At 36.7% G+C, this 20,697-nt stretch overlaps 1 protein-coding gene across 2 annotated transcripts in view; it reads left to right on the forward strand.

Annotated features, from left to right (window-relative positions):
* Positions 1-20,697, forward strand: part of LOC102174373 (N-deacetylase and N-sulfotransferase 4) — a 327,386-nt gene that overhangs the window by 29,654 nt on the left and 277,035 nt on the right. Inside the window, exon 2 of one of the 2 annotated variants that reach the window (XM_005681282.3) lies at positions 11,241-12,464. In XM_005681282.3, the coding sequence (XP_005681339.2) occupies positions 11,487-12,464 (978 nt within the window). In that variant the 5' untranslated portion in view covers positions 11,241-11,486. Of the gene's footprint in view, positions 1-11,240; positions 12,465-20,697 lie in introns of those variants that run through there. The other variant, XM_018049933.1, reaches the window with a different exon arrangement.

The following is a 20,697-nucleotide window of genomic DNA, read 5'->3' on the forward strand; positions in this document are numbered from 1 at the left end:
TGTTTCCCATTTATTATAACAACTTAAGCGATAATTTTAAGTTAAAAGCTAAAATGAAAATTATGTTTCTGTCTAATCACAACAATTTATAGAAGAGGAGCCTACTTCTGAGAGAAAATTAAGATTCTATCTAAATAAGCATACCGTGACATTGTATTTCTGCAGTCTTCTTTTGTAGCGCCCATATAAATCGTTTAAATGGTGAGAGAATAAAGTGGAGGCAGGAAATGGAAATGCTGCTACATTAGATTGGCTGATTAATGGCCCCCCTCTTCACATTTAATCCATTAGCGCAAGTTTTAAATCCACTGTTTAAATAGATAAATGAATAAAGACATTAGAAATGAAAGGAAAATAGTAAAGAAATGAAACTAAAAACAGATGAAAGCCAAAGTCAGGCAGGTGTGTTTATTTCTTTACTGATTAGATGATATAGAGCTGAATTTGAAGATACCTGACTACTTGAAAAACAGACTTTTTTTGGATTTTAAAAAAAATGGATTTTATTTTTTAATAAAATAATTCTTTTTTGGCTTTAGTTAATTGATCACTTAGCCCTAAGTTTCTTTTTTATTTGATTAAATTAAATTAATATATTTTCCTCTGTGCTGGGTCTTGCGCAATCTTTCTCTAGTGTTAGGGAGCAAGGGCTGCTCTCTAGTTGCAGTCGGTGTATTGGCTTCTCATTGCAGCGGCTTCTCTTGCTGTGGAGCACAGGCTCCGGGCTTCAATAGTTACAGCTTGCAGGCTTTAGAGCACAAACTCAGTGGCAGTGGCGCCTGGGCCTAGTTGCCCTGCAGCATGTGGAATCTCTCCTGACCAGAGATCGAACCCACATCCTGTGCTTTGGCAGGCGAATTCTCAACCTCTGGACCACCAGAGAAGTCCAAAAAAATAGTAGGCTCTTGATAAAATTTGGTAGATTTTTGTGTTGAATGCATGTTGGATGAATGCCTTTGCTTCTTATCTTACAGAGAAAACAGGAGCATATCCAAAACTGAATTGATTTTTTGCCTTTCCAGTCCTAGTTTTATTTTAAGTGTCCGATTATAAATATTAGGGTTTCCATGGTGGCTCAGATTGTAAAGAATGTGCCTGCATTGCAGGAGATCCACATTTGATCCTTGGATCGGGAAGATCCCCTGGAGAAGGTAATGGCAACCCGCTACAGTATTCTTGCCTGGAGACCCCAAATATCGACAAAAATGAGACAGATGCCACAGATCTATCCAAAGTCATCCCGAGTTTCTAAGGGAATTGTCTGGATTTTCGGAGCCTTTAGGAAAGATACGGGCATGCCAGAACTGTTTAATTCTATTTAATCCTGGACCATACTGGAGATACTATTAAAAGCAAAAATCAATCATGAAATTTTGAATATAAATATGAAACAGAGTTTTACATAATGATTACTTACTCACCCCACTTGGTCACAAATAGCATTTCTGCTACTATATCTAGAAATCTTCTGTGGCAAATCCAAATAAATATACACTTAATATTTTCCTTCTTCTCAAAGTTCCCATGTTTTTCTAATAAATAAAATAAATATAAATACATATTTGCAATTTGACTTCAATACAAATAGATTTTTCTTTTTGAAAAATTGTATTGTTTCTCTGCTTTAGAAAACAAGTCCTAGGAAAATGGTAAATAAGCACTATATATATATATATATATATATATCTCTAGGAAATGGTAAGAAATCAGCTGACATTTGCTATTTACTGAGTTGCTTTCATAAGCTTTTGAAGTGTGAATGTAACTGATGGCTCAGAGCTATGTACCTAGTAAAATATGATGTTACAATATAATACAGTGGTAGTAATAGTATCGTTACATTTGAAATTACACTTTTAGGAGTTTTAGGTGATAAAAATGCACACTTTGAGGGTTAAAGTAAGTGTATATCATTGAACTAAAGAAAATATGAAATGTCTAAAAGTTAGGTAATAGTCAACTGGTTATTTACAAGGGTAGAAAATATCTTTATTGTAGAAAAGGATAAAATAAACATGCTTCTTTGATTCTGATTAAATATAATCGTTACTCATCACTTTGTACGTTCATCTGAAAAGTTATGTATGAAGCTATGGTTGTTACCAAAAATAATGTCGTAATATTTTGTGTCCTGGATGCTGAAAAGAGTACCAAGTGACCAAAGTATGTGCTATCAATCAGTTCCTAGTCTCAAGTTCGGTTAAATCAATAATGGATACTTTCAGGAATCACTTGGAATCTTCAGCTAAAACCTCTGTGTTATTTATAAAATCAGGTTAAATAATTTGGATTAGCTGTTCCTTCTCAAGTAGTGTTACTCAAAACCTTTTGACCCTGACTCAGAATAGAAAATAATCTTATATCGGGATCCAGAACACTAATACACACACACACACAACCCCCACACACAAGACACACACACCCCCCCAACAACAAACATTTCTTAAAGCACTACTTACCTTTACCCCTGAAGTATATCTGTATTTCTGTTCTGATCTATTTCATTTTTCTTTATGTAGTGCTGACCTATACTTTGGAAAAAAAAAGAATATCTCTCTTGGAATATGATTACAAATTTTGGAATTCTCCCCTAGAGAGTGAAAGTACAATTAATAAATGTATTTGAATAAATTGTTAAATGTTTACATAACAGTTTTTAATTAAAGACACTTCTGTATATGAAATATAAGCTGTTTATTATAATCTTAAGGGTCAAACAAAAATCTCATGAAACATGTAGAAATGAGGTATTTGATAAAATATTTTTCCCCCTCTATATATCATGAAAAGTCAAAAGGGATCAAATGATTGCAATTCTTATGTCATCACAACTTACAATACAGCTTCTTTTGAACTGATCTACGAATAATTCACTTCTAGACATTTTCTGCATTTGCATTAGATATTTTTAACTTTGAATATATGAATTTTTAAAGTTTAAATAAAACTTGCTGATGTCTGAAATTACTTCATTATGGTAACTGCTAAGGTTTTGGTTTCATCTAACTTAATTTTGATTTTTCTTAACAAGTGCTATGGTGAGAAAATGGAACTCTAGCATCACAAATCATGATGGAGCGCAGTCTTTTTCTGATACCCTCTAAATCTCAGTTGCTTCATTTAAAAAATAGATTAATAATGGCTAAACAGGCCGATGAATGCCAAGAATGTAGAATAATGACTGGCAAACAGCAGCTTCTCGTGAAATGCCAGTAAATATTTTCTCCTTTTTTTCAATTTCAGCTGAACTTTGAGTCTCTTTGAAAATCTCATCAGATCACCTTCAAGAAAGAAATAATCACGTGTATAATCATTGCTAATCCTAGCCCCTGACTCACTTCTGAATTTCCTTCTTGCCAAAATTCCCAGTGACTACAGTAGTACCTGCAGTCGCTTTCTTTACTGATTTCTCTGCTGCTACCAGAGATTAGTAAAAATTTACGATAATTGAGGACCTGTTGGGAAATGGATTTTGCAGACTGTATTTTAGAAAATCTATAAACACAGTGTGGAAATGAGTCAAAGAGTGATGTAAAAATAGGTACATAAAACAGTAATTTCTTCATAATATCCAATTTTAAAAGAAGGAAATTCTGGTAGATATTTGGTAAATATTCCACTACTATTGATGTGATGTCACACTTGGAAGATTAGAAGTTTAAAAAAAAGGAGGAAAGAAAAGAAGAACGAGAACAAGGAAAGCAGTACCTATAAACCTCCTCCACCCTTTTTTTTTTCCCCTCACCAAAATATGTATAGGAATCGCATAGCTGGAATTTTGGGATAGATTGTTGCCAAAATAATGAGAAGGTCTCCCTCTCCAAATTTTTAACAATAGACTTATTTGGAAATGTAAAAGGCGGATTCAGCAGAATTGGGATCAAAACCTATTTAATTTGCTTGGTGTGGTGCTTAAGGAAATAGTGCTTCGCAGATGCAATTACTCAGTTATCCACATGTGTCCATTCATATTGTAAGGAAAGCCCAACATCATGGTAGAAGGGAAAGTGGGCAGAGTGCCCCTGTGAGCCTGTTTGTTGCTAACTGGCCTCAGATTCATCCTTCACAATGCATTGTATTAAGGTAAAATTAAAATTTTAGCCTATCACCTAGACTCCTTCATAAAACACTCCATGTAATTTTGGATTTTTGGAGCAGCATTTTAATGGCTTCACTATTATCCTTAAAAGAATATTAATTTTATATGATTCATTTAACGTATGTGTGTCTCCCAGGTGTTCCTCAGGCATTGTCTTTTTTTTTTCCTTTTTAAGGGTCATGATACCAGATAGGTATATAGAAAACCTACTTTTCCTCCTGTGTTTCTCTTTTACTTTAATACTACCATCACACTTATAACACTTCTGATACAAGGTGTGTGAGGTTTTTATCCCCATACCAAGCAGTGCTTTGAGTGTGACACTCGCTGGGTATGTGTGCTCAGTTGCTTCAGTCATGTCCAACTCTTTGCGACCCTGTGGACTGTAGCCTGCCTTGCTCCTCTGTCCATAGAGATTCTCCAGGGAAGAATACTGGAGAGGGTTGCCATGACCTCCTACAGGGGATCTTCCCAACTCAGGGATGGAACCCACATCTCTTATGTCTCCTGCATTGGCAGGGGCGTTCTTTACGACTAGCCGCATCTGGGAAGCCCAGGACACTAGCTAGTGTCCTACAATTCAAACTGGACTCTAACCGGAGTTAGCACAGACCCCATAGGTTAGGTAGGAATCAGTCCCATAAGACTGCTCCTCAACTCGGATCCAGTTACAAGTCCTGCCTCTGTCTACTTGGCTATACACCAGAGGTTCCCAGGACGCCCCCTCCTTGGCTTTGATTACTTGCTAGAACAACTGAGAGAACTCAAGGAAACACCTACTTAATTTTACTCATTTATTATGTAATAAACGATACAGTTGAAGAGCTAGATGAAGCGATACATAGGTGAGGGCTACAAGGTCTTGAGGGTGAAGCTGAATCTAACCTCCGTATCCTGACACTGAATCAAATCTCAGAGACAGAGTTTTGGGTGAAGTGGGAAAGAATAGCTTTATTGCTTTGCCAGGAAAAGTGAAGAGGAGTGTAGGGTACAGTGGGCTAATGTCCTCAAAACTGTGTGTCCTTACTTGGAGAGGGTCATGAGAAGTTTTACTGTAATGAGTGAAAATGTTTCCAAAGAGAGAGAGTGATCAGCTCATGGACATTCTTTTGACTGGTTGGTGGTGAGGCAAACAGGAGACAGCATCATCTGTCTAATGTTCCAATCAGTCTGGGGTCCACGTGCTTGTCGGCAGCATGACTTCATTAACCCTTAACTTCTCCCATCTGGTGGGGTTTTAGTACCTGCAAAAGAGTTTAAAGATAATGCTGTGTATATCCATTGATGTAGAACAGGGCCTTGCCCCAGGGTTGCACTACTGTTTCTCTTGACTATTTGTTTTCTCCATGGTCCTGCATCCCCTCCCTTCCTTAATTAACAACTGCTTGAGCCTGCCCATTGGAACTCAGGGAAAGTCATGGAGTCAGAATGAAGCCTATTTCTTCTAATCAAATAAATACACGAATGCTTTTGTGCCCAAGAGCTCCACAGGGTCCAGCTTGGTATTGCATCACTAAAACAAAAGACACTCATATCACCCAGGAAATTACAAGGAATTTAGGAGTTCTGTGCCAGAACCTAGGGGAAGAGGTCAATATATATTGTTGGAGCTTAGGGTGGACCATCCCCTAATTTGCCAAAGTGGCGTATTGATTGAAAGTGTTAGTTGCTCAGTGGTGTCTGATTTTTTGTAACCCCATGGATTGTAGCTCGCCAGCCTCCTTTGTCCCTGGAATTCTCCAGGCAAGAATATTGGGATCTTCCCAACCCAAGGATCAAACCCAGGTCTCTGGCATTGAGGACAGATTCTTTACCGCTTGAGCCACAAGGGAAGCCCCAGATTAAGAATCTGACTGCCAGTGCAGCAGACACAGGAGGCATGGGTTCAACTCCTGGGTTCAATCCCTGGAGTAGGAAATGGCAACTCATCCCAGTATTCCTACCTGGAAACTTCCATGGACAGAATCTTGGTTGGCTACAGTCTATGACACCACCCTTATGGCAGAAAGTGAAGAGGAGCTAAAAGCCTCTTGATGAAAGTGAAAGAGGAGAGCGAGAAAGTTGGCCTAAAGTTTCAACATTCAGAAAACGAAGATCATGGCATCCGGTCCCATCACTTCATGGGAAATAGATGGGGAAACAGTGAAAACAGTGTCAAACTTTATTTTGGGGGGCTCCAGAATCACTGCAGATGGTGATTGCAGCCATGAAATTAAAAGACGCTTACTCCTTGGAAGAAAAGTTATGACCAACCTAGATAGTATATCCAAAAGCAGAGACATTACTTTGCTGACTAAGGTCCATCTAGTCAAGGCTATGGTTTTTCCTGTGGTCATGTATGGATGTGAGAGTTGGACTGTGAAGAAGGCTCAGCACCGAAGAATTGATGCTTTTGAATTGTGGTGTTGGAGAAGACTCTTGAGAGTCCCTTGGACTGCAAGGAGATCCAACCAGTCCATTTTGAAGGAGATCAACCCTGGGATTTCTCTGTAAGGAATGATGCTAAAGCTGAAACTCCAGTACTTTGGCCACCTCATGCGAAGAGTTGACTCATTGGAAAAAACTCTGATGCTGGGAGGGATTGGGGGCAGGAGGAGAAGGGGATGACCGAGGATGAGATGGCTGGATGGCATCACGGACTCGATGGACGTGAGTCTGAGTGAACTTCGGGAGTTGGTGACGAACCGGGAGGCCTGGCGTGCTGCGATTCATGGGGTCGCAAATAGTCGGACACGACTGAGCAACTGAACTGAACAGTCTATGGGGTCACAAAGAGTTGGACACAACTTAGCATATTGATTTTTTGGAATTAAGATACTTACGAAATAACAGTGCAAGAACACTCTACCTCTCCAGTGTCTCCAGAAATTAGGAAGTAATCCCATGTGAAAGGTATCCTCCTTGCCCCAGGAGGTAGGGAGACATCCTTATCATCAGAGATTGGAAATTCAGGGTGGAGAAGGCTATGTAAACTGCTTAAATTCTTCCCTAAATAGTACCCAAGACCGTTTCTTTGTCTTGTCAATTCTTCTCAAATGTATTGTTCTTTGCTTAAATGCTGCATGCTTTGTTCACTTCTTAGGTCTCATCTATGAGACCTCCATACATGTGAAAGTAAATTTGATTTTCTCCTGCTTTTTTTCCCCCATTTTAATGATTAGTCCAGCCGAAAGAACCAAGTGGGCTAGGTTGGAGATTTTTCCCCTTCCCAGATATATACACTTTGTTTCTTTGGCATCCCAAACAATACCATACCATTTCTTTTCTTAGGCATAGAACATGAGTAAATTTCTTTGTTATATCATATTCTGTTGTCCAGCCTTCCTCACCTTCACTGGTGAATCTTTTCTGTGGAAGAATGAACAAGTGGATTGAATGAGAAATATAACTCATTTGATAAACAGACACATAAGTACAGAGTCAAACACACACACACAGTGGTGGTAATATGCATCTATCATTCTTCTAACTCTGAACATATTAATGTTAAATAAATGTCACATTTAAATTTTATTCTTTTGGTTGGCAGATTCTGGTCCCATATGCTTTTTTATTTTGTTTTCTTTTTTACTGTTGCATATTAGAATGAGCTGTTCTAATATGCAAAACTGACATCTCATCCTTTGTATATTCAAAAATAAATGCCACATTTTTGATGTCAGAATAGATAAGGATTTAACAAATATTAAGTTGTTACACACTTTGTTTCTTTTCAACTATCTGATTAAATGTATTCTGAAAATACTAAGCAAACCATCAAAGTATATAATTAGATTTCTACTTTTGTGGGGTGATGCAAGGTGGAGGTGGGATTGCAACAGATTCCATTTCTGTAAGTAGATTTTTTAATCAAATACTTGAATTTGGAGAAGTCTGGGAAAAATATGATAAAGACTGCATAATTTTCTTTGGCACATTTCAAATCTCTTTTAGTATTTATTTTATACAATTTAATTTGATTTTTATTTTTAGAATTTACCTTATGAACATTTTCAAATAAACATAAAAGTATATGGTAGACCAAACGGTAATTGTTTTATATATTTTATATCAAACCTAATAAAATATCACTGTATTTTATTTCTTTTCAGTAAAATATAATTTAATTTGTACAAAGGGAGCAAAACTTTAAAACAATTGAAAGGTTCCAGGGGAATCAAATAGTCACTTAAAAATTATATTTGATAACAGCATATTAGTAAGTCATGGCATATGGTATTAATTTTCCTTTAAAGTGAATTTGAAATCAGTGGGAAGATTTTTTAAATTGGTTCACTCTTTCAAAGGGGAGAAATCATGTCTATTTATATATTTGGAATCTGAAAAATAAAAATGTTGGTAGAAATTTAAAATTTTTAAGTTCTTAGCTTTTGAGATTGTTTAAATATTTTTCCAAAATCTGAGGCATATTATTTTTCAACTTGTTGATTTTTTTAATTTAAATTACTAAGTAGGGAAAAATGTATTTGAGAACATAAAAACATAAAATGGAAGAAATGATATACTCATATGTGTAATCATTTATTCTAACAATCTTCCAAAAATCTAATCTCTAATAATCTAATAATAAATAATATGCATAATTATTGAGTTTATTCAAATAAACAACTTTAAAAATAAACAAAAAATTTACAAAGAGATGGAATGTACAGCTCATATTATAAACAGGCTAGTTTGTTCTCTATGACATAGTACATCAATAATACACAACTTACAGTATATGTATCACAAATTAAAAACATAATAAAAACACAAAAATTATAATGGAAAATTATATCCAGTATGGTGAAACAGTTTGGGAAAAATTTTTTTTTAATGCTTTGTATGTATTATTTAAGGCAATGCCAAAGAATGCTCAAACTAGCGCACAGTTGCACTCTTCTCACACTCTAGTGAAGTAATGCTCAAAATTCTCCAAGCCAGGCTTCAGCAATACGTAAACCGTGAACTTCCAGATGTTCAAGCTGGTTTTAGAAAAGGCAGAAGAACCAGAGATCAAATTACCCACATCCACTGGATCATGGAAAAAGCCAGAGAGTTCCAGAAAAACATCTATTTCTGCTTTATTGACTATGCCAAAGCCTTTGACTGTGTGGATCACAGTAAACTGTGGAAAATTTGGAAAGAGATAGGAATACCAGACCACCTGACCTGCCTCTTGAGAAACATATATGCAGGTCAGGAAGCAATAGTTAGAACTGGACATGGAACAACAGACTGGTTCCAAATAGGAAAAGGAGTACGTCGAGGCTGTATACTGTCACCCTGCTTATTTAACTTATATGCAGAGTACATCATGAGAAATGCTGGACTGGAAGAAACACAAGCTGGCATCAAGATTGCCGGGAGAAATATCAATAACCTCAGATATGCAGATGACACCACCCTTATGGCAGAAAGTGAAGAGGAGCTAAAAAGCCTCTTGATGAAAGTGAAAGTGGAGAGTGAAAAAGTTGGCTTAAAGCTCAACATTCAGAAAACAAAGATCATGACATCTGGTCCCATCACTTCATGGGAAATAGATGGGGATACAGTGGAAACAGTGGCAGACTTTATTTTTGGGGGCGCCAGAATCACTGCAGATGGTGACTGCAGCCATGAAATTAAAAGATGCTTACTCCTTGGAAAGAAAGTTATGACCAACCTAGATAGCATATTCAAAAGCAGAAACATTACTTTGCCAACAAAGGTCCATGTAGTCAAGGCTATGGTTTTCCCTGTGGTCATGTATGGATGGGAGAGTTGGACTGTGAAGAAAGCTGAGCGCTGAATAATTGATGCTTTTGAACTGTTGTGTTGGAGAAGACTCTTGAGAGTCCCTTGGACTGCAAGGAGATCCAACCAGTCCATCCTAAAGGAGATCAGTCCTGCATGTTCTTTGGAAGGAATGATGCTAAAGCTGAAACTCCAATATTTTGGCCACCTCATGCGAAGGATTGACTAATTGGAAAAGATCCTGATGCTGGGAGGGATTAGAGGCAGGAGGAGAAAGGGATGACAAAGGATGAGATGGCTGGATGGCATCACCGACTCAATGGACATGGGTTAGGGTGGACTCCAGGAGTTTGTGATGGACAGGGATGCCTGGCGTGCTGTGATTCATGGGGTCGCAAAGAGTCAGACACGACTGAGCAATTGAACTGAACTGAACTGATGTATTATTTTTCTTTTGAATGATAGAAAGCAATTTGTTGGATAAAAGTTAATAATGGAAAACAATTTTAATTCTGATAACAGATACCCGTCAAATTTAGGAATATGCTCTGAGAAAAGCATGTCACGATGTTTCTTCTCATCTAGAAAATGCTTCTGGGCTCTTTTTCATTAGAAAGCTCTGAAGATCCTGTTCCCATTTTGTTCTTTGTCCCATAGCTTCTCTGTCACTTTTCTTCTAATAATGGAGAAAAAGAAATACATTATTTTGGTTGTTTTGCTGAAGAGGGCCAAGGGTCTCCCTATATCTTCAGAAAAGAATATTTCTAAAGTGAAAATCCCATAATTACTGTTTATTTGAGATAAAATCATTCTCTCACTTTATAATCCATATACCTAAGTACATACTTAAGGGCATGCTCCAGTGCTCTAAACCCATGCAGATACATGATTTCCTAATTCTATAAGTATATAGTGTTTACCAGAAAGTTGCATGGTATGACCGTTATACACTAAAGCTTTTTTCTTACCAGTTTTTTTGAGATGACTAGTTTGAAAAATGATCTCAATCTGTGTTTCTATATATTGATATGTGGCAATCAAATAGGTAAAATCAAATAGGGTTTTATATTGTTGAGGACATGAAAAATCAACTGCAATCTATGTAGTAAAATAAATATGGTTTTGGCAAAATCAGATAGGGTTTTATATTGTTGAGGACATCAAAAATCAACAGCAATCTATGTAGTAAAATAAATATGGTTTTGGCAAAATCAGATAGGGTTTTATATTGTTGAGGACATCAAAAATCAACTACAATCTATGTAGTAAAAGCTAGACTGTAAACCTTAGGCTATTAATATTTTAACATATCAACACACTAAAATTATCTTTGATATGTATATTTCTTATGTATCAGCATATGTATACACACAAATACTTAGATTACTATTTTTGTGTTAGTCATTATATTTTTTCTCTTTTTCAGGTAATGTTTCAAGGACTCTACAGCAATCTTTGCTATTGGACATATTCAAAATCTCTTCAACTTTTTCTTTCCTGGTTCACTGTTCTACTGCTTTAACTTGCTTGAGCTCCCATCACGCATTTTACATGGTTTGCAATGGTTACATGAACATTTGGGAAGTGGCATTTGTACCATCTCATACTTTATTCATGATGGCACTTTAGGAAAGTAGTTTGGAAAAAGATTCCAAAGCCGCATTTTTAAAAAATGAATCTTATTGTGAAGCTTCGGAGAAGTTTTCGAACATTGGTTGTTCTCTTAGCTACCTTTTGCTTGGTGAGCATTGTCATCTCTGCCTATTTCCTCTACTCTGGCTATAAACAGGAAATGACACTTATTGAGACTACTGCAGCAGCAGGATGTACTGATGTTAAAATCCTACCTTACCGGTCAATGGAGCTGAAGACAGTTAAACCTATTGATACATCCAAAACTGACCCTATTGTCCTTCTGTTTGTGGAGAGCCAATACTCTCAACTTGGGCAAGATATTATTGCTATCTTGGAGTCCAGCCGATTTCAGCACCACATGGTCATTGCCCCTGGCAAGGGAGATATACCTCCTCTCACAGACAATGGCAAAGGGAAATATATTTTAGTTATTTATGAAAATATTCTGAAGTATGTCAGCATGGACTCATGGAATCGAGAGCTCTTAGAAAAATACTGTGTGGAATACAGTGTTAGTATAATTGGTTTTCATAAAGCCAATGAAAATAGCTCACCAAGTACACAATTAAAAGGTTTTCCATTAAACCTTTTCAATAATCTAGCTCTAAAAGACTGTTTCGTCAACCCTCATTCTCCTTTGCTGCATATTACCAAAGCCCCCAAGGTTGAGAAAGGTCCTCTTCCTGGGGAAGACTGGACAATTTTCCAATATAATCATTCAACCTACCAGCCTGTGCTTTTAACTGAATTACAGACAGAAAAATCCCTTTTGTCCTTGTCCGGCAAACAACTCTATGCGACGGTGATTCAGGATCTGGGTCTGCATGATGGAATTCAGCGAGTTCTTTTTGGCAACAACTTAAACTTTTGGCTGCACAAGCTCATCTTCATAGATGCCATCTCCTTCCTGTCAGGGAAGAGGCTGACCTTGTCTTTGGACAGGTATATCCTTGTGGACATTGATGATATCTTTGTTGGGAAGGAAGGAACAAGGATGAATGTCAAAGATGTGAAGGTAAGAACATTTATAAATAGCATCATTATTTTTCTTTCACTAACTCTGTGGTATTGATAAAATATCATTTTGAATATTTTAGATTCCAAATTACTCAAAAATTTAAGATGCAGTAAGTCTGAGAGAAAGTAAACATTAAAAAAAAAAAACAACCTTGAACTAAACCTTAACCATTCCTCCATTCCTTACACACTCCTGAATGCTTCTGAGGGGCATAAAACTCAAATACCCCAAAGTTTCTTTGATCTTAATCACTTGGTCTCTTAGGCTTTGCCTGTTGGAGCTAGTACCCCATAGAACAAACAGCCTTCTTTACTCCACACATGTTGCAGTTTGTAGCAATGAGATGAATACAGTCATGAAAATCCATCACTGGATGGATTCTCCCGCCCTACGTGGGTTTGACAAAGGTGCTTGAAATATAGGATAGAGAAGCAGTCCAAGTCTTTTCTATAACAAGTCAGCTTAGCACTTTCCTATATGAAGTGTTCATATACTTGTAAATATTGATATCAAGAAAAATAGTTTTATAGGGAATGTGGTATTAAACTTAGCTTCAGGAGGCTACCTTCTATTATCACATCACTTTAGGTAACAGTGTTACTGGGAGTACTTCTAAATTATGATCAAGTTGACTGCAGTATAACAAATTCACCCTGTGATTGCTATCAGATAAAGAAAAAGCCAAACATATTTTACTAGTTTGGGCAAGTAATTCTGAGAAAAATTCCTTTATTTTATTATCTTGATTCAATATTCTCACTTGTGCCTATCTTGTTTTACATATAATTAAATTCATTCTGTGAGCAAATGATTTTAGCAAACATAAACAAAAATAATAGGGCACAGCTTAGAATAATTAACTAACTAGAGATTGTTAAGATCATGTCATCTTTTTTTGAATTTCTGCTATTAGGCGTTTTATCCTTCAAAGATGAAACCTCAATACTACTTCAAAATAACAGCTTTTCTATCCATCTTAATACTTTATGACCATTATAATGAAATATCTCACTTTGGACATTGTTATAAAGAGATTAAGTGATCCCTCTTGAATCCTAGCTAGATTTTCTGTTTTGTTTTTCTGTTTTTTTGTTTTTTTTTTCATTTTGAGTCTTTACTATGTCTTTTAGTTAGTATAAATTCTACTTTTATTTTAATTTTAAAGTCATAAACTTAAGGCAAGTTCATGTTGTGCAAATAGCTTTCTGAGTGATTCCTTTTCTGAAATCCTGAAAACATTTTCCTAATTTTAATCTAATAAGCTATATGAATTGAAAAACTTCTTTATAACTCAACAAATTTTTCAGCTCTAATTCAACTATATCACTTATTCTCAATAGGGAAACAGATAGCTGTTTACCACTGCTCATATAATTTTCAAGGATTACTGATGACTTTTTGAGTGACATAACCCCAAACAAAATAACAGAATACTGAAATTTGACAAAGTCTGGACAATGCCACAGGCAGATAATCATATAGTGTGTATAACTGTGCATTTGTTTACTATTTTTATATTCTACATACACATACACTCACACAAGTGCCCAAGGTAAGTGTCACTTTGAAGAAAATCCTCTTTTTTGCTCCTTTGGGTGTTGTATCTGGTTCTCTCTCAGAACTATTAATCGAAGAATATCAGAAACTTGATTGGGACTGAAGTAACATGTTAGGTTACCTATAAGTCAATAAGGAAATGCTGTCTTTCAATATAAAAGTGATACTTTTACTCTTGGGCATTTGATTTCTTCTTTGACTATTATTTTTTGGGTAAAAATGAAAAGTTCTGCATTCTCCCAGTACTTCGTCCTCTTGTTCCTTTTCTGGCAGTATAACATTTCATTACACACTATTATGTGAGGAGAAGTCCATTCTCCCTGAAAATCTCTGAATTTTCCAGAGCGAGGGTATTGGATGGCTGGTGAGATTTTTCTATATTATTCCAAATTAGAGAGTAGAGCTCTTCCGTTCCTCCACAGGACAGTTTGAGGAAAGCTGGAGGCTTTCGTTTGAAAACTGTTGGTTATGTGTGTGATAGGAGCCTCCCCAGCCACTCTCACAATTAGACTGGGGCATAAAGCTGGGAGTAATTAAGAGCAAATTCAAACACAGCCTTGTCTGTAGCACCACCTCACTCTATGGACAAAAAATATATTAGCATATTATTATTTGAGCCATTTTTCTCATTTTGAGATAGACATTCTGGATCAAACTGCTGAAGAGTTAGCATTTTTATGGCATAGAATTTGGTGCAGTGAAAACAATCAGGTTTTTCAGTCTATATTCTTTCTACTAAATGGTTCTGCCAGATAAACTACATAAACTAGGTAAACTACAGTATATCTAGTTGTTTTTCTTTAGAAATTTGCATTTCATTGTGTCCTTATCTGACCAAAGTCACTGCTGTTGCTGCTGCTGCTGCTGCTGCTGCTGCTGCTAAGTCACTTCAGTCACTGAGACAGAAATTAATATGTCCTTTTCTAAGGCAAGCAAAGTCAAGCTAAGACAGTTAGAGTAACTGTCATCTGATTGTTAATAAAATTTCATCTAAAAACTACAAAACTCAAGATATCAGATAAATTTAATGTATAGAAACTTCCAGAAACTAATTGTATTTCTAAAGATTGTGAAATATTACCTATGGATGAAGTCAGAAAATATTGTCATGGTTTATTTGTGTATGGTCCTCAAGGCAATCACAAACACTTCCTGTAAATCTAAAGCACTCTTAGCATGCTGACCTTAGGCTTTAGAGGATGATGTCTTATACGCTTGAACTTATTATTTCTTGCTCATGTTTAGTTTCACTGAACCTGGGTCTCCTGCATTTCAGGCAGACTCTACCATCTGAGCCACCAGGAAAGCCCTTAATTATATGTAGATAATGTTCATTACCAAAGTGAAATCAGTTAGATGATAATGCAGATTTTAGAGAAAGGTAAAATAATAAAGGGCCATTCTGATTATTAAACATTTAATTTTCAGTCTTCTTGCAGCCCGCTAACCGATTTCTATGAATAATATTTTATCCTTGGTTATAACACTTGATATAATCATAGAAGGGCTTCCCAGATGGCACTGGTGGTAAAGAACCGGTCTGCCAATGCAGGAGACGTAAGAGATGTGGGTTTGATCCCTTGGTTGGGAAGATCCCCTGGAGGAGGGCATGGCAACCCACTCCAGTATTCTTGCCAGAAGAATCCCATGGACAGAGGAGCCTGGAGGGCTACAGTCCATTGGATTGCAAAGAGTCAGACAAATGAAGTGAAAGTTGCTCAGTCCTGTCTGACTCTTTGCAACCCCGTGGGCTATACAGTCCATGGATTTCTCCAGCCCAGAATACTGGAATGGGTAGCCTTTCCCTTCTCCAGGGTCTCTTCCAAACCCAGGGATTGGACCCAGGTCTCCTGCATTGCAGGCAGATTCTTTTCTAGCTGAGCCTCAAGGGATGCCCAAGAATACTGTAGGGGGTAGCCTATCCCTTCTCTAGCAGATATTCTTGACCCAGGAATCAAACCCAGATCTCCTGCATTGCAGGTGGATTCTTTACCAACTGAGCTATCAGGGAAGCCCAGATAAAAGTGAAGCAAATTAGCGCACACACACACCCGTAGAAATTTGAGAGAATTGAGAAGATATGTTCCTTTTTCATAGTTTCCTTAAGACAGAATAACTGCTCTTTCTTGATGTAGGTTTTTAAAATCATGAACATGGTGAATGTAGGCTTTCACACTGGCAACAAAATGAAACTTATTATTGATGCTACCAATAGTTCTGTTGCTTTTATCAATTCTGTTGACCTGACATTATTTTCTCTGTTGGCAAGAAAACCTCATTATTAGCATTTTTATATGTCTTTACATTTATTGAGAAAATGCATCCATTTAGTCACTGAGTATTTACTGTATATAAGTTCTAAGTTCAGTCGTGTCTAACTCTTTGCTACCCCATGGACTGCAGCACACCAGGCCTCCCTGTCCATCACCAACTCAATAGTGCTCATGTCTATTGAGTTGCTGATGCTATCCAACCATCTCATCCTCTGTCGCCCACTTCTCTTCCCGCCTTCGATTTTTCCAAGCATCAGGGTCTTTTCCAATGAGTCAGTTGGCCTCAGGTGGCCAAAATATTGGAGTTTCAGCTTCAGCATCAGTCTTTCCAATGAATGTTCAGGACTGATTTCCTTTAGGATTGACTGGTTGGATCTCCTTGCAGTCCAAGGGACTCTCAAGAGTCTTCTCCAACACCACAGTTCAAAAGCATCAATTCTTCTGTGCTCAGCTTTCTTTATAGCCCAACTCTCACATCCATACATGGCTACTGGAGTATATTTAAGAAATTATCTGCCTGAGAAATCCAAATTTATTTTAAAGTCATATGTGATCCAGCTCAATTTACCTTTACAACACATTTATTCTGGCTACTTCTCAATATACACTATTTGTTAGGCTAGTCCACTGTCTCTTCCTCTGCTGTGGATTGCTTATGTTTAGTTTTCACCTCTTTTCACAGTTTCTAAGCCTTGACTAAAATACTTTCCTTGAATCTACCCATATTTCAAAAGCTATCTCAAGTGCAGCTTCTCTTTTTTACATAATTATTATTTTTTATTTGATGAATTAATTAATTTGGCTGTGCTAGATCTTCGTTGCTGGCCCTTCTCCTGTTGTGGCAAGTGGGGGCTGCTCTGTAGTTGTGGTGCATGGGCTTCTCACTCCAATGCCGCTCTTGCTGTGGAGCACAGGCTGCAGAGCACCTGGGCTTCAGTAGTTGGGGCAGGCAGGCTCAGTAGTGGCAGCTCCCAGGCTCTAGAGCACAGGCTTAAGAGGCGTGGCTCACAGGCTTAGTTGTTCCCTGGCATGTGGGATCCTCTCAGACTGGGATCAAACTCCTGTCCCCTACATTGGCAGGTGGGTTTTTTTTACCACTGAGCCACCAGGAAAGTCCCTTAAGTTCCACTTCTTTTGAGAAGGTGACACATGGTCTAATGACCCCAGCAGATGGTGACCTTAAGCTGAAACTGAGTCCCTGAATAACCAACTATCCTTAACTGTCACTTAGCACTTTTGTGTACATGAGTCAACTCCAAAATTAGGTGGTGAAGCAATTTTTCTGATACATCTAATTATGTCCCAACATACATAACAGGAAACCTTAGATATAATATAAAAATATTATACTGACAATTTTTATACTGTTTTTTAACTGATAAGTACAGAACTAATTAGTCTCAGAACTGACTTACTATTTAAGACCTTAAAAAACAATAATTTAAGGATAGATATGAGCTTTGTCTCTAAACAAGCTATATGTATATTTTTAATGAGAGACAAAACTAGTGGGAAAAAAATCTCTGTTGTAAACCTGAAGTCCAAAATAAGTGGTTAATAGGCTGATTCATTTTACTTTTTCCCCCACATAATGCTTTTAATAGATCTGTACCTAGACTGTTGTTAACGTTTTATCCAGATAAAGCAATTTACTAATGTCTTAATTTAGATTTTTTGCACATTTAAATGACTATATATTTCCTACATTGAAAACCCTATGTTCAAAGATTTATAACACAAAGGTAATAAATTGTGCAAATTAAATGCTTAAAATGGAGAAGTTAAATTAATAGATATAAAGGAACCACTTAATAGAGGGTCTTGAAGTTCAGGGAAATGAGTTTTGATTAGTTCCAATACCTACTTGAAAACCCTCTTTCAATAAGAAAATGATCTCATAAAAGTATTTGAGGTTTCCATTATTAATGTAAATATCTAAATAAAATCCTAGTTCAAATTTTTGTAAGAATTACCATGTTTAATAGAAGGCAGATTACTATGAGCAGGAAAGAAGAAATCTATCCTAGAATTTGAAACTTTTGTTATTGTTTTTAATAAGGGTTAGATGAGATGCAGAGAAAAATATCCCATGATACCCAAAGAAGTGATGTAAGAAAATAGAAAAGTATTGATGATATAAACATCTACACAGATTATGAGGGGGCTACATTGGTAATTGAAAAGATTCGCTTACTAACATTCAACTAACATTGACATGGGTTTGTTATATTTGACAAATTAATAGAAAAGCATTTTTAAAAGAATCCTTGATATCTTTGGAGTCACAATTATAAAGAGGAGGCTGAAAGAAAATGTTGGTATGTGGTAGATGGAATCCAGATATGATACATCATCAGGCAGTATAAATTTAGCAAAGGAGAACAGTCTAGGCAGCAGGAACTGGGTGGATGGCCCGTCGGAATCAAGCAAGCATCATTTCAAAGTTCCTGCGCAGTTTCTAGGCAGATGAGTCAGTGTGCACTCAGCAAGTGTAGCATCAGACCTAGGCAGTGGCTCAGGCAGATCAGGGCAGGCAGTTGTCAAGATACTTCATGGCAAGAATGAGTGGGTCAGGGTTTGTGGGCATGTCTTCTTTCTGAAAAAAGAAAAAAAAAAAAAAACCACATAGGCCTGGGCATAGAGGAAGCATGGGGTTTGACATCATGGAGTTTAGCAGAGAGCATGACAGAGACCTCAGAAGGCAACAGCTCAGTCACAACAACAGTCCTCTAATGCAGAGAGGGCCCATTAGCAGGACGTGTGAAGCTTCAGCCCTGACACTGACTCAGACTCTAAATCTCCAGGGAAGAATTGCATTTAGAGCTTACTTAAGATGCCCAGGTGCAAAAAAGTCGATGTACTATTTGAAGACACTCAGTTAGCTCAAAAAGAAAAACAGATACTACCAAAGGTTTATAATAGGAATGATCCATTTTCTATATAAACATGGAGAAAATTACTGTCAATTCCAATGTTTTATTTTATTTATTTTTCAGCTAGGTACTTTTCTATTTTGTTTTTTAAAATGCTTATACAGGTTTTTAAAGTTTACTTTCCCTTTACAAGAATTACAAAATTTTGGTTCTGTTCCCCATGTTGTACAGTACATCCTTGAGCCTACCTTATAACCAATGGTTTATACCTCCCGCTCCCCACCGTTGTTGTCCCTCACTCCCCTCCCCACAGTAAACCACTAATTTGCTCTCTTTATCTGTTTCTGCTTCTTTATTTTATATTCACATTTGTTGTGTATTTTAGATTCCACATATACATGATATCATAAAGTATCTGTCTTTTTCTGACTAATTTCAATTATCATAATACTGTCCAAGTCCATTCATGTTGCTGCAAATGGAAAAATTCCATTCTCTCTTGTGGCTGAGTAGTTTCCCACTGTGTGTATGTCTCTCTCTCTCTCTCTCTCTCTCTCTCTCTCTCTATATATATATATATATATATATATATATATATATATATATATATATACATCACATCTACTTTATTCATTCATCTGTTGATAGACATTTAGGACATTTAAGTAGCTTCCATATCTTGGAAGTTGTAAATAATGCTGCTATGAATATTAAAGAAAGAAAGTGAAATCGTTCGGTCGTGTCTGACTCTTGTGACCCCATGGACTTCAGCCTACCAGGCTCCTCCATCCTTGGGATTTTCCAGGCAAGAGTACTGGAGTGGGTTGCTATTTCCTTCTCCAGGGGATCTTCCCGACCCAGGGATCAAACCTAGGTCTCCTGCATTGTAGGCAGACCCTTTACTGTCTGAGATGCATTTAAAATGTTTTTGTAAGTAGAGTTTGGCTTGACTGGAAAGAGAAGCTACCTATGAATATTTTGGCAAAGTCAATAATGACTTGAGTACTCTCAGAAGAAGGCAGCCACTATACAGTATATATATATAAATAATTTTTCTTCCTTCATTTTAAATCTCAGTATAAATATCCTACATTTTTTTCTTCTGAATCCTTTCAAGTGGCCATACATTTAACTTTGTCAATGGAAGGAAAAAGTATTATTCCAAAAAAATTCCTTTATGGAAGCAAATAGGGTTTGTCTCCACTTAAGAAAAATCACCCCAATTATGTAAAAGTACATATTTAAATGATACAAATGAAAAAAAAGGATAACAATATACACCAGTAATATCTCTTCAAAATTGAGTATTCAATTAAACACACTTGCAGTTTGTATATTACCTTAATACACTCTAATTCAGTGCTCACATCATTTATTTCTCACCTATGAGCTCTGTATATTATTCTTAATTATAGATTTTACACAAATATGTGAAATATCTGGCTCTTGATTTCAGTAGTACAAGTAAGACATTCGTAATTATCAACATTACAAGGCAAAATACAATATATGCCATGACAAAATTAC

This window comes from Capra hircus, chromosome 6, assembly GCF_001704415.2.
Source record: "Capra hircus breed San Clemente chromosome 6, ASM170441v1, whole genome shotgun sequence".
NCBI lineage: Eukaryota > Metazoa > Chordata > Mammalia > Artiodactyla > Bovidae > Capra > Capra hircus.